This window comes from Hemitrygon akajei, chromosome 17 (genome assembly GCF_048418815.1).
Source record: "Hemitrygon akajei chromosome 17, sHemAka1.3, whole genome shotgun sequence".
Taxonomy (NCBI): Eukaryota; Metazoa; Chordata; class Chondrichthyes; order Myliobatiformes; family Dasyatidae; genus Hemitrygon; species Hemitrygon akajei.
In genome coordinates, this window is record NC_133140.1 from 65,045,511 (window position 1) to 65,058,438 (window position 12,928).

A 12,928-nucleotide genomic window follows, 5' to 3' on the forward strand; every position below is an offset into this window, starting at 1 on the left:
AATTTAGAAATTTTGGTCAAGGTGCATTAAAATTAATTCAGAAATGTGCAAATATTGACTGTGCTATGGAAAACACTGTAAAGCAATGACAGTATTAAAACAAAATCAGCTTTGGTTTCTTGAATTTAAAAACAGCAGCAGTTCTGAGGGTATTTCTAATGTCAGTATGAAACTAGGCTACTTGAATGAGCTTCTGTAAGTATAGTCCATTTTCTTCAGTGTGCTCTTCACAGAAACAGACCTGAATCACATCTCATTCTTCATGTATTTACTGGGGGAAGAACTCTGGTACAATATTTTCTGGTGGGTTTTCACGCAGTGAATGTGGATCATCCCAAAACACTAACTTAAACAAAGACTATCATCACAGAGCAATGTAGTATTGTCAAACTCTACATTTCTGTTTTTTGTACACCATTGTTGCTACTAATCGCATACCAGCTTGAACCATGACATGGTTTTCAATTCTGCTTGACTTCTTTTGACAGAAATGGTACAAACATTATTGCGTAATCGTAGATGGCAAGCTGTATTTTTCAGATCCAAGTGATGATGATAATGACTGCACAAAAACATCATGCCAGGTATAGTTTAATGTGTTTATTCCTGTCTTTCCCTCTTTTTTTTGTTTGTTTCCCCTCTGCAGTGAATAGCATCAAGTTTATTTTGTGGTGGCTTATTCTAAATTGCATTTTCAAAGATCAACACTGAAATCAAGGTTTTCTACGCTTACAGTCTTTCATGACCCATCCGCCAACTTTTTCCAATGCTAGTGAATGGCTTTTCATTGTCCCTGTCACTGGTGTTATCTTGGTGAATTTATCTTTATGCCTCTTCTATAATGTCAGCTGGAGGCCTGTCTTAGCGATTACGGACTACCTGTCTATGTGGATTGGTGGGGGCAAGGGAAGGGGGTTGTTTTGCTGTAGTTATGTTGCTTGTTGTGCTCTGTGTTGTTCTGCCAAGTATTGTGGGCCTGCTAAGTCGCCATGTGTGGCAACTCTTGCAGGCTGCCCCCAGCACATCTTTAGGTTGTGCTTGTTGGTAACGCAAACTTTGCATTTCACTGTATGTTCAGATGTATATATGATAAATAAATGGATCGGAATCTGAATGCTTTTCCTTGCCGCCTATGATCCTATATAAATTAACTGCTTTATTTAGCATTAAAGCAACACACACAAATATCCGGAGGAACTCAGCAGGCCAGGCAGCCTCTGTGGAAAAGAGTACAGTCGATGTCAATGCTTTGTGCTGAGACCTTCATTAGGGCTGGGAAAGAAGATGAGGAGTAAGAGTAAGAAGGTGGGGGGAGGGGAAGGGAAGAAGAACCAGGTGATTGGTGAAACCGGGGGGGGGGGGGTGCGGGGGGAGGAGGATGAAGTAAAGAACTGGGAAGTTGGATCAGTGAAAGAGGTACAGGGCTGGAGAAGGGGGAATCTGATGGGAGAGGACAGAAGGCCATGGGAGAAAGAAAATGGGGAGAAGCATCAGAGGGAGGAGATGAGCAGGCAAGGAGATATGAGGGAAGAGAGGGAAATGGGAATGGAGAATGGCGAAGGGAGTGGGGGAGCATTGCAAGACGTTTGAGAAATTCATGTTCGTGCCATCAGGTTGGAGGCTGTCCCAATGGAATATAAGGAGTTACTCCTCCAACCTGAGTGTGGCCTCATTGAAACGGTAGAGGAGGCCATGGACTGACATGTCGGAATGGGAAGTGCAATTAAAATGTGTGGCCACTGTGAGATCCCGCTTTTTCTGGCAGACAGAGCGTAGGTACTTGGCGAAGTGGTCTCCCAATCTACGTCGGGTCTCAGTGATATACAGGAGGGCACACCGGATACAGTAAATGACCCCAACAGGCTTACAGGTGAAGTATTGCCTCACCTGGAAGGACTGTTTGGGAGCCCTGAGTGGTAGTGAGGGAGGAGGTGTAGGGGCAGGTGTAGCACTTGTTCCGCTTGCAAGGATCAGTGGGGAGGGATGAGTCACACCAGGAGCGATCCCTGCAGAAAGCAGAAAATGGGGGTAGGCAAAGATGTGCTTGGTGGTAGGATCCCACTGTAGGTGGGGAAGATGTGGAGAATTATGTGCTAGACACAAAGGCTGGTGAGGTGGTAGTTGAAGACAAGAGGATCCCTATCCCCAGCATTAACTTTATCTTCCTTCCTTCTGCCACACTCCCTGCCCAAGTGTTCTATCAATGGCTCTAAACTGCATTGAAGAAGTCTTGCTTCTTTGAAAGGACTGCTCCACTGCTTTTTCTCAATAGCCCTGTAAATGTTTCCTTTACAAACGTATCCTTAATTCTTTCTTAAAAGTAGCTATTGACTTAACTTTCCTTAGGCACTGCGTTCAGGACAACACAATTTGCTGCAATAAAAAAAACATCAAATATATCTTCCAATCACAAGAATTATGTGTGACCTGATTAAAACTTCACTTGCCCAAGGGAATCTTCCTATTAGCTGAAGAAAAATCAGTTTTCGATGCCTCAGCTCAATTTCCCTTTATTTGTCTCTGCTGCAAGATCTCTTTATGAACAACAAAATCACCAGTTTCTGACAGAGCTTTTGCAGATAGACATAGAGTTGTACAGCATAGAAACACATCCTTCGAGCTAGACGTTTATGCTAACCCTCGTGCCTACATTAACTGTACTATTCACACTTGCCTGTAGTAATCCCTCTGTGTGCCTTTCCCATTCAAGTATCTGTCCAGATGTCTCTTCCATGTTATTACTGTTCCAGCTTCCTGGACTTCCTGTGGCAGAGTCAGCCTATCAAAACTCTCCTTAGAATTGAAGCTCTCCAATCCGGGCAGCAACACCGTGAATCTTTTCTACGCCTTTTCTAGCTTGGCTGCATCTTTCTGTAGTGTGGTGATCTTCCAGCAGGGTGAACCTACGGAAAGCATCCAGCCAAGGTGGGGTACCTGACCAATTACTAAAGACTTGTGCTGATCAGTTGGCTGGAGTGTTCACTGATATCTTTAACTTCTCACTGTGGCCTGGGATGAAAACACCAATGCCCTTGAATAAAAAATCCTACTGCAAAAAGTAATGGATACGGCCCAGTCCATCACAGGTAGGACCATCCCCACCATTGCTCAGATCTACATGGAGCACTATCTTAAGAAAGCAGTATCCTTCATCAGGGACCCAGCCATCCAGGCTGTGCTCTCATCTCACTGCTGCCATCAGGAGGGTGGTAGAGGAGCCTCAAGACCCACACCACCAAGTTTAGGAAAAAGTATTACCCCCCAACCATCAGACTCTTGATCCAGTGAGAATAACTTCACTTGCCCCAACACTGAACTGTTCCACAAACTATGGACTCACTTTAAAGGAATTTTCATCTAACGTTTGTTTAATGTTATTATTTCATTTTTCTTTTGAGTTGCACAGTGTGTTGTGGTTTGCTCATTGGTTGTTTGTCCTTTTGGGTGCGGTCTTTCATTGATTCTAAAGTGTTTCTTGTATTTACTGTGATTGCCCGCAAGAAAATGCATCTCAGGATTGTACATGGTGACGTGTATGTACTTTGATAATAAATTTACATTGAACTTTGAAATGCACACAGTACTCCAAGTTATGGTCTAGGCAATATTGTGTACAACTGTAACGTGATGTCACCACTCTTGCGCTCACTGCCGCAGCTAATGAAGGCAAGCATACTGTACGCAAACATGAGGAAATCTGTAGATGCTGGAAGTTCAAGCAACACGCATATATTTTACACCGTCTTCATCACACTGGCTATCTGTGTTTCAAATCTCAGGGAGCTATGTGGCTGTGCCCCAAGATCTGTCTGTTCAAAATCATACCCTGAGATCCCATGATTTATTGTATATTTCTTGCTTGGTTTGACTTCCCAAAATGCATCTCCTTCCTGTTGTCTAAGTTAAAGTCCACCTGCCCACATTTCCAGATGATATCCTGTTGTAACCTTAGACAAACTTCTTCACGGTCACTACACCACCATTTATGGTGTCCTCTTCAGGCTTCCTAATCATGCCACCTATTTGCTCATGCAAAACATTAATACAGATGACAAACCACAGAGGATCCTGCATTGATTCTCGCTACACACCACTGGTCACATCCCTTCAATCTGAAATTAAAACCTCCTACCACCAGGACAATTTTCTATGTAGTTGGCTAGATTACTCTGTATCCTGTGTAATCATACTTTCCAGGCCAGCCATATAGTCAACATCTACTGTCCTGTCCTCAGAAATCCTCTTAGTTCTTTTTCTCCCAAAAAACACAAGTTCATGATCTCTCAAAGATCTGAACACCAACGACTTAATGTAGGAACAAAAGAACATGAATGGAAGTAGGTGTATGTCATTCAATCCCACACAACTACTGGTCGTTATCACGCTTACCCCGCTGCTCTTCATGATCAAGGTTACCATACTAGCTGCCTTCCAGTGATCTTGCACTTCTCTTGTGGCCAGCTAAGATTTAGGTGTCTCTGTCAGGACTCAAGCAATTTTACTGTCATCTACAGCAGTCTAGGATGCATCTCATCAGGTCCTCATGCTTTATCCATCTTTAAGCCCTTTAAGATACCTAATATTTCATTTAAAATGTTAAAATATTCTAGAATTTCACTCTCACTGCCCCCATACCCAGTTTACTGAATTCTCCTGCTACAATGTTCTTCTTAGTAAATGGTGATATGAAGGTATCCTCCCCCTCTTCCTCAGTAAGAGAAACCAGACCTATATTCAGTAGTACAGGGCCCTACAAAATTTCAGTAAGACAGCTGGACTCTTTGACTTACGGTACTTTTTGTTTATTTCCTTTGCTGTAATTTTTAACTCATAATCATCTACAAAATTAATCGATGCAATTTTTCTATTTAGAAAATTGATAGCATGAATCGTCACTTCAATGAGAAATGGTTTCATGGGAAAATGGGCAAGGATGGCAGACAGCGAGCAGAGAAGCTGTTACAGGAGCTCTGTATGGACACATCGGGACAAGACGGAACGTTTTTGGTCCGCGAGAGTGATACATTCCCCGGAGACTTCACCTTGTCATTTTGGTATTGCTTTACTCTTTCACGCAACTTTATATACCTAAGTTTCCTCAGTTATAATTATTCCATTAAAAGCAATGTTTATATGACAGTGTTAGCTGCAGAAATATTTGAAGAAAGGTTATAAAAAAAGGCAAAAAAAGATAAAATGGTAAACAAACTAATAAGAGGTAAACTCTAGCTTTTCACTTATCCATGTAATGGATTGAAAGTGTTGTTGTAAAATATTGATTATAGAAGTGCAGAAATAGCAGCAAAAATACTGAACTGTTGCATTCATTAAAGATATTAAAATAATAAAGTCATACCATAAAACATAGGAGCAGAATTAGGGCATTCGATTAATCGAGTCTGCTCCGCCATTTGATCACGGCTGATTTATTTTCCTTCTCAACTTCACTCTCCTGTCTTCTTTCCGTAATCTTTAATCCCTTTCTAATCAGGAACCTGTCAACCTCTCTTTAAGTATACCCATTGATGTTACCTGCACAGCCATCTCTGGCAATGTATTCCACACATTCTCCACTTTCTGGCTAAGTCATCCTCATCTAAAGAGAAGTCTTTATATTCTGAGGCTGTGCCCTCTGGTCCTGGAGTCTCCCATGTTGGAAACATGTCTTGGACAGTTGGACAAATTAGTCAACAAAACAAACAAGATCAAGCATGTATTATCCCTGCAAATTGAAGAAGTGCTACACCTGCCCCCACACTTCTTCCCTCACCACCATCCCAGGCCCCAGACAGTCCTTTCAGGTGAGGCACCACTTCACCTGCGAGTCAACTGGGGTGATATACTGTATCTGGTGCTCCCGATGTGGCCACTTATACATTGGGGAGACCCGCCGCAGACTGGGAGACCGTTTCGCCAAACACCGGCGCTCAGTCCTCCAGCAGTGGCAGGATCTCCCTGTGGCCACACACTTCACTTCCACAGACCATTCCCACTCCGATATGTCTGTCCATGGCCTCCTCTACCATCAAGATGAGGCCACACGCAGGTCGATGGAGCAATCTCCCGCCTAGGTAGCCTCCTACCTGCCGGCATGAACATCCAACTCACAGACCTCAGTTGATACCCCTGCCCCTCCTTACCCCCATCCCTATCTATTATTTTAGTCTGGTTCTCTTTCTCTCTCTTTTTCCCCCCCTCACTATAATCTCCCCCCAGCCCTACCTTTCTTTCTCTTTTATTTCCCATAATTCTCCATCATCCCCCAGACCATTTCCCTCCAGCCTATCACTTCCCAGCTCTCTACTTCATCCCTCCCCCCACTTCTTATCCCCTCTCCACCATCCCATGTTACTTCACTCCTGACGAAGGGTTTCGGCCCGAAACGTCGTCACTACCTCCTCCCATAGATGATGTCTGACCTGCTGAGTTCTCCCAGCATTTTGTGTTTTTATTTATTTCCAGCATCTGCAGATTCACTCGTGTGCCTCAAGCATGTTTTTAGTTTCATTATAATAGCAGAGGCAAGTAGCTGTATATTACCAAATTAACCAAATTACCAAATTAATATATATAGCTGTATATTACCAAATTAACCAGCCTGTATCCTGTGCTTCTGCAATAAGGACTGACAATGTTTAAGTGTCATCATTTGCTAGTGTTGATCGCAATAAACTTCTTTAAATGATTTGACAATGCAATCTTAAGCCTTGTTTCTGCTAATTGTAGCATGGATTAGTATTCATAACCCTTGGATAGCCATTAATATATATTGCCTAAGAACTTGACAGTTAATGATTATTTATATTTCACCAAGTGTTTGGACAAGATGATTTTTCAGCATAGTTAATAACTTTACATAGATCCTTAGGAGAATGAGGCCAGGGAAGTCATTTTGAGGAACAATGTGATGTGAGAGGAGTTAAACAAATTCTTTTATGTGTTTTGACCTAATTGAAACCTATAGGATGATGACAGGCCTTGATAGAGTGAATGTGGAGAGGATGTTTCCTGTGGTGGGAGAGTTTAGGACCAGAGGACACAGCCTCAGATGAGGAGGGGTGTCCTTTTAGAATGGAGATGAGGAGGAAGTTCTTTTGACGAAGACTGATGAATCTGTGGAATGTGTTGCTACAGGCAGCTGTGGAGGCCAAGTCTTTATGAATATTTAAGGTGAAGGTTGATGGATCCTTGATTGGTCAAAGCATGAAGGTGTAGCGAGACAAGGCCAGGGGATTGGGGCTGACAGGAATAATGGATCAGACATGATGAGAGTCAAGGGGCCAAATAACTTAATTCTGCTCTTGTTGTACAAATACCTAATTAATACTGAGAAGGATTGTGATGAGGGGGCATTCTTTTTTCAAAGGTGCCAGAGGTTTGGAGCACTTTGTCTTGCAGAAGAAAATACTGTGTCCCTGTTGGCATGGATATGCATTTGAAGTGACACACACGAAATGCTGAAGGAACTCAACAGGTCAGGCAGCACCTCTGGAGAGGAATAAAGAGACAGCATTTTAGGCTGAGTCTATTCATCAGGACCTTCTCGGCCAAAAAAACACGAGCTCTTTATTTCTGTATAGATGCTGCCTGACCTGCTGCGTTCCTGCAGCATTTTCTGTGTGTTACTCAGGAGTTCCAGCATTTTCAGAATATCTTTGTTTAAAATCCTCCATGTCTATTGGCCAAAAGCTGGAAAGTGAGATTCAACTAAAAAGACTACATCAGTCAGAGCAGATAGCTGGACAAAAATACTCTTTTTGTGACTAGTTCTCTTCCCTTCTCACATTCCTCCTCCAACTTGTATCTTGTGATCCGATCATAATGTTTTGTAAGATGACTTCCACTCTCAGATAGACTCCTGCAAATGCTGAACAGTCTATGTCTGTCCCAAAGATAGTGAGAGGACAAGTTTCTGCAATAAAACGCATAGTAATAGAACAGCATTAGAGCAGTTTACCTGATCACACTCTCATCTACTAACCAAACTGTATGGACAATGTTATGTTCCAACAGAGATGTTGAATATTAAATAAAAACTGACACTTTAATTCTTTTCTTTTGTTTTTGAAACTAGGAGGAACGGAAGAGTTCAGCACTGTCGCATTCGCTCTGTCACAGATGAAGAAGGCATTAAATACTTCCTGACTGATAACTTAACTTTCAACAATGTCTATGACCTAGTGCAATACTACCAGAATACACCTTTACGTTGCAGTGAATTTGAATTATGTTTAACTGAAGCAGTACCTTGCCCAAACCCTCATGAATCTCAGGAGTAAGTACACCAACAAAAATCTGCACTTAATGAAAATCTACCAAAAACAGAGAGATCTAGAAGTCACGTATCAAAAATATCTTTCTACTGCCAATGGATGGATAAACTGATTCAAATCTGTAGATAAGAGACAACCAATTAGAAAGTACTCATTTGAATACTACAGTGCTTAGTTAACCAATGAGAAAGCACGTTTGAGAAATGCAGAACATGGAAATTTTAAGGGCTTTCCAGAATCTTACTCTGTATAGCCACTAGGAATAATAGAAAGCAGTTGCTTGTATATAAGCAATTACATGAAATACAAACAGAAAGTTGAGCTGCAAAGAAAATAAAAATTAAACAGTCTGATCTAAGAATTAAACAGTCAGATCCAACATGTGAGAGCTCCATTCACTGGAAAAGGATCAATAATGGTTGCACATTATAAATAATTTATAAAAATCATTAAAATCAAACTTTGTTTAATTATCACACCTGGAGGTTAGTAGTTGCAAAGCTTATCTTAGGTTGTCCCATAGATCCAGAAATCTTGCTTTCACTCAGACTCTGTGTGTTCAACCCTGGCTGATGGGTCTAGTGTGGGAACACAGACCTTTTCAAGAAGGAATGTGAAGTGCCTGATGGGACGGGTAGTTGGGAGCTTTGTGAGGTGATGTGCTTCTTCCATCATGTCCGCCATGTTTCTGTTATGGAATAAAAGTGTCCAATGCCATCCTCTGATTCTTCTCCACGTTGAGCAGTCAGTCTGAGAACTTTGCTAAACAGTTTATGAACATCCTTTAATCTTATCCCTTATCATCTCATCCTGTGACAGAGCTCAGAGGAGAGGGCGTGCTTTGGGAGCCGGAGTTGGGTCTGCAAGTGATGTCCACCCAGCAGAGCTGGCTGTAAATAAGGCCTCCATGTTGGGATGTTTGGCTGGGAGAGAGCATAGATATTGGTTCACTGGATTTGAAAGATTTTGCAGAGCAAGTATTGGTCGTACCATGCCTTCTGTTAACAGTCCAACTCCCAGAAGCAAATGTGATGGCAGGACTGTCATATATTGAAAGACTGGGCTTGTATACACTGGAATTTAGAAGGATGAGAGGGGATCTGATTGAAACATATAAGATTATTAAGGGATTGGACATGTTTAGAGGCAGGAAACATGTTCCCGATATTGGGGGAGTCCAGAACCAGAGGCCACAGTTTAAGAATAAGGGGTAGGCCATTTAGAATGGAGTTCAGGAAATCGTTTTCACCCAGAGAGTTGTGGATCTATGGAATGCTCTGCCTCAGAAAGCAGTGGAGGCGAATTCTCTGGATGCTTTCAAGAAAGAGTTAGATAGAGCTCTTAAAGATAGCGGAGTCAAGGTATATTGGGAGAAGGCAGGAACGGGGTACTGATTGTGGATAATCAGCCATAATCAGATTGAATGGCGGTGCTGGCTTGAAGGGCCAAGTGGCCTACTCCTGCACCTATTGTCTATCGTCTATTGGATCACTACTGCCCAGCAGGCCACAAGTATTTTGCAGGGTTTTAATATGCAAACACCATTTTCCACAGTCAGTCAAAGGCTAATAAAGGCAGTGATGTACAAACGTATTTCACCATTAATGTTTGCCTTCTCTGAGAGGTGCCTCCTAAGATCCAGGAAGCCTTCTGTGTTTTCCATTGTTCCTGCCATTGACCTTTATGGTTGGGAGCATGGCTGTGCAGGTTGGAAGATGCATTTTGAATGCTTCAGTGAATGAGCTGTCAGTGTCTGGGAACTTGGCTTCTGAGTGTTAACATTATCTTAGCTCTTCAGCTCGATTGTAGAGACTCTGGATCGGGAGTTGAGTACAGGTTCAACAGTTTCCTGTTAGTTCTATAATTTAGTGGCAGGGAGCACGCTGGTTGTAGTACTGTTGAGAAACGTTCCTCAACGTTCCTCGCTGAAGATCAGGAAGCTGGTTGAAAAGTTTCAAAACAGCTCCACGAAATGAAAAGTAATTTCTCAATGAACTGAATCACTGCATAGTTTTTTGTTATCTCCAGATGGTACTATAAAAATCTAAGCCGGGGAGAAGCCGAGGACATGCTTATGAGGATACCCAGAGACGGGGCCTTTTTGGTTCGAAAGCGAGATGAGCCAAATTCCTATGCTATTACCTTTAGGTAAGAGAACTAAACATTCCTAAACATATTTTAGTTAAATATATCTGTCGCACCATCACTGAAACTTTAATTTTGTGACCAGGGCTGAAAATAAGGTTAAGCACTGCCGCATTAACTATGAAGAAGGGAAGTACATACTAGGGACCTCGGCAGAGTTTGACAGCCTTGTGGAGCTCATCAGTTATCATAAAAAACAGCCGTTATATAGAAAAATGAAACTCCGTTACCCAGTCACAGAAAAAATGCTTGAGCGTTACAGTGTGGTAAGTGTTCTGTTTATTTTGTTAACAATACTCTTTTTACTGATGTGGTGTGTTATTGCTGATGTGTTTCTCTCCTCAAGCAAGGAATTGTGGAAAAAAAAAATCATTTCCCTAACCCTGAGGTTAACTGGCGGTCTTTAGCACCAGTTCAATATCATTCATGATAATGGAGAGACTTGGTGCCTCGGTGCCTTGTCCAAACAGCTCCATTTTAAAAGACATTTTCTGCACCCTGACAAAAATCTCGAGGATAAAACTCAACTGCTACCTATAAGGATTGAAAGCGGCCATCTGAATTAATTTGTAATTTATGGAATTTAGCAGTTACTGACCATCCCAACCACCTCTTGAGGAGGTGTGTGTGTGGGCAGCTCCAGTACTTTTGGGGAGGCTCTTGCAAAATTCTGACTCAGTAATGATGAAAGGACTGCTAATATATCTTCAAATAAGAAAATTATATGGTACACAGGGGAATCACTGGTTTTCCAATGTGCCTGCTGTTCTTTGCCCTCTAGGTGGTAGAGAATGAGGGTTTAATCTTTGCAATTGAGCCCGTGCATTTTGTATTTGTCCTGCTGTTTGTTAAATGATTTTTTTGTTATCCTCTTAATTCCAAAAGCTCATGTGAAATTATTGCTAGCTCTCTTGTTGCTTAATACCTGCAGCAAATTGTGGACTTGCCTCCATTTTATACCTAAAATCCAGAGGCATTGTCATTGTTAAATGCAGATTAGCCTTACCATTGTGTAAATTTAGATTATGTTTCCCTTCTGTTTTTAAAGAAAGCATAAATCGCAAAAGGATTTTTGATTAAGATCAAAGAGTTAACATATCATTATTCTAATAGAGAGGTCTCCTTAGAATGCCCTGAAACTACACGCATATCAATCTTTATTATTCTTCATAACTACAGTGTTGTTCTGCTTTCAGGTAAAAGACTATGGCAGTCTCTATGGGATAAATTATGTGGATCCAAATGAACTTGCACCTTCGAAGGTAGGATTCTGAAATTGACTTTTCTTGTGCTCATGTCGTATTGACTCAAAGTGAAATTGTTTGATATATTCAAGGAAGAACTTCTCTGTGAAGTGGACATTGCCCACTACATCAGCATGTGCAGTAAGCACTCAGTGGAACCTCCAGTAGAATTGGTTATTAAATGATAAAAAAAATTCAATATAAATAAGAATACATTCCCTCCAAATTTTACCTGCAGCTCATTCCTCCTCTGAAAGAATCAAAGACCTTGTTATTGCTCCTTGCACAAATCTTTCAGGATGCCCCACATTATCTTGCAGCCATTAAAATATTTTGAAGTACAAAATGATATACAGCAGAAAACAAAAGAGTTGACTTACACCTAGCCCTGAGCTTCTATAGTGCTGGATGATTTGAATAGGGGCTTTCTGATTGGCTGACTCTTATCTGTGAATTTGAATGGATTGTTTCTTATTTCCATTTCTGAGTATAAAAAGAGCTGACCATACGGTAGAACCATCTTTTTTCTCTTTCTTTCGCTTCTCTCTACAGCTACTAGCCTCTGTTCCTGTTATAGCTACTTCTTCTTTCTTCTATTAACGTTTAATAAATCAATCATGAAGCAACAAGTTTTTGCCTCTTTCCTGATTTCTGAAAGAACCTTGGATTCAACTGAGGATAGCTAATGTTGCTCTGTTGTTTAAGAAAGGCTCTAAGAATAAGCTAGTGAGTCTAACAGCAATAGTGGGAAAGTTATTGAAGGTGTTCTAAGGGAATGGATATATAAGCTTTTGGATAGACAAGGACTGATTAGGGATAGTCAGCATGGCTTTGTACACGGTAGGTTGTATCTAACTAATCTTATAGAATTTTTGGAGGAAGTTACTGGGAAAGTCGATGAAGGCAAAGCAGTGGATGTTGCCTACATGGACGATGACAAGCTCCCGCATGGGAGATTGATCAAGAATGGTCAGTAGCTTGGCATTCAGGATGAGGTAGTAAATTGGATTCGATATTGGCTTATGGGCAAAGTCAGATAGTGGTATTAAATGGTTGCCTCTCTAACTGGAAGCCTGTGACTAGTGATGTGCTGCCGGGATCGGTGCTGGGTCCATTGCTGTTTGTCATATATATCTATGATTTGGATGATAATATTGTAAACTGGATCCGCAAATTTGCAGATAACACTAACGTTGGACATGTAGTGGACAGCGCAGAAGGCTATCAAAGATTGCAGTGGGTTCTAAAAAATGGCAGATAGAATTT

At 41.5% G+C, this 12,928-nt stretch overlaps 1 protein-coding gene across 1 annotated transcript in view; it reads left to right on the forward strand.

The window, feature by feature from the left end:
• plcg2 (phospholipase C, gamma 2) overlaps positions 1–12,928 on the forward strand; it is a 209,166-nt gene that overhangs the window by 165,325 nt on the left and 30,913 nt on the right. Inside the window, exons 15-20 of the mRNA XM_073070312.1 lie at positions 489–584; positions 4,873–5,054; positions 8,075–8,275; positions 10,302–10,421; positions 10,504–10,684; positions 11,615–11,680. Of these exons, the coding sequence (XP_072926413.1) occupies positions 489–584; positions 4,873–5,054; positions 8,075–8,275; positions 10,302–10,421; positions 10,504–10,684; positions 11,615–11,680 (846 nt within the window). The remainder of the gene's footprint in view (positions 1–488; positions 585–4,872; positions 5,055–8,074; positions 8,276–10,301; positions 10,422–10,503; positions 10,685–11,614; positions 11,681–12,928) is intronic.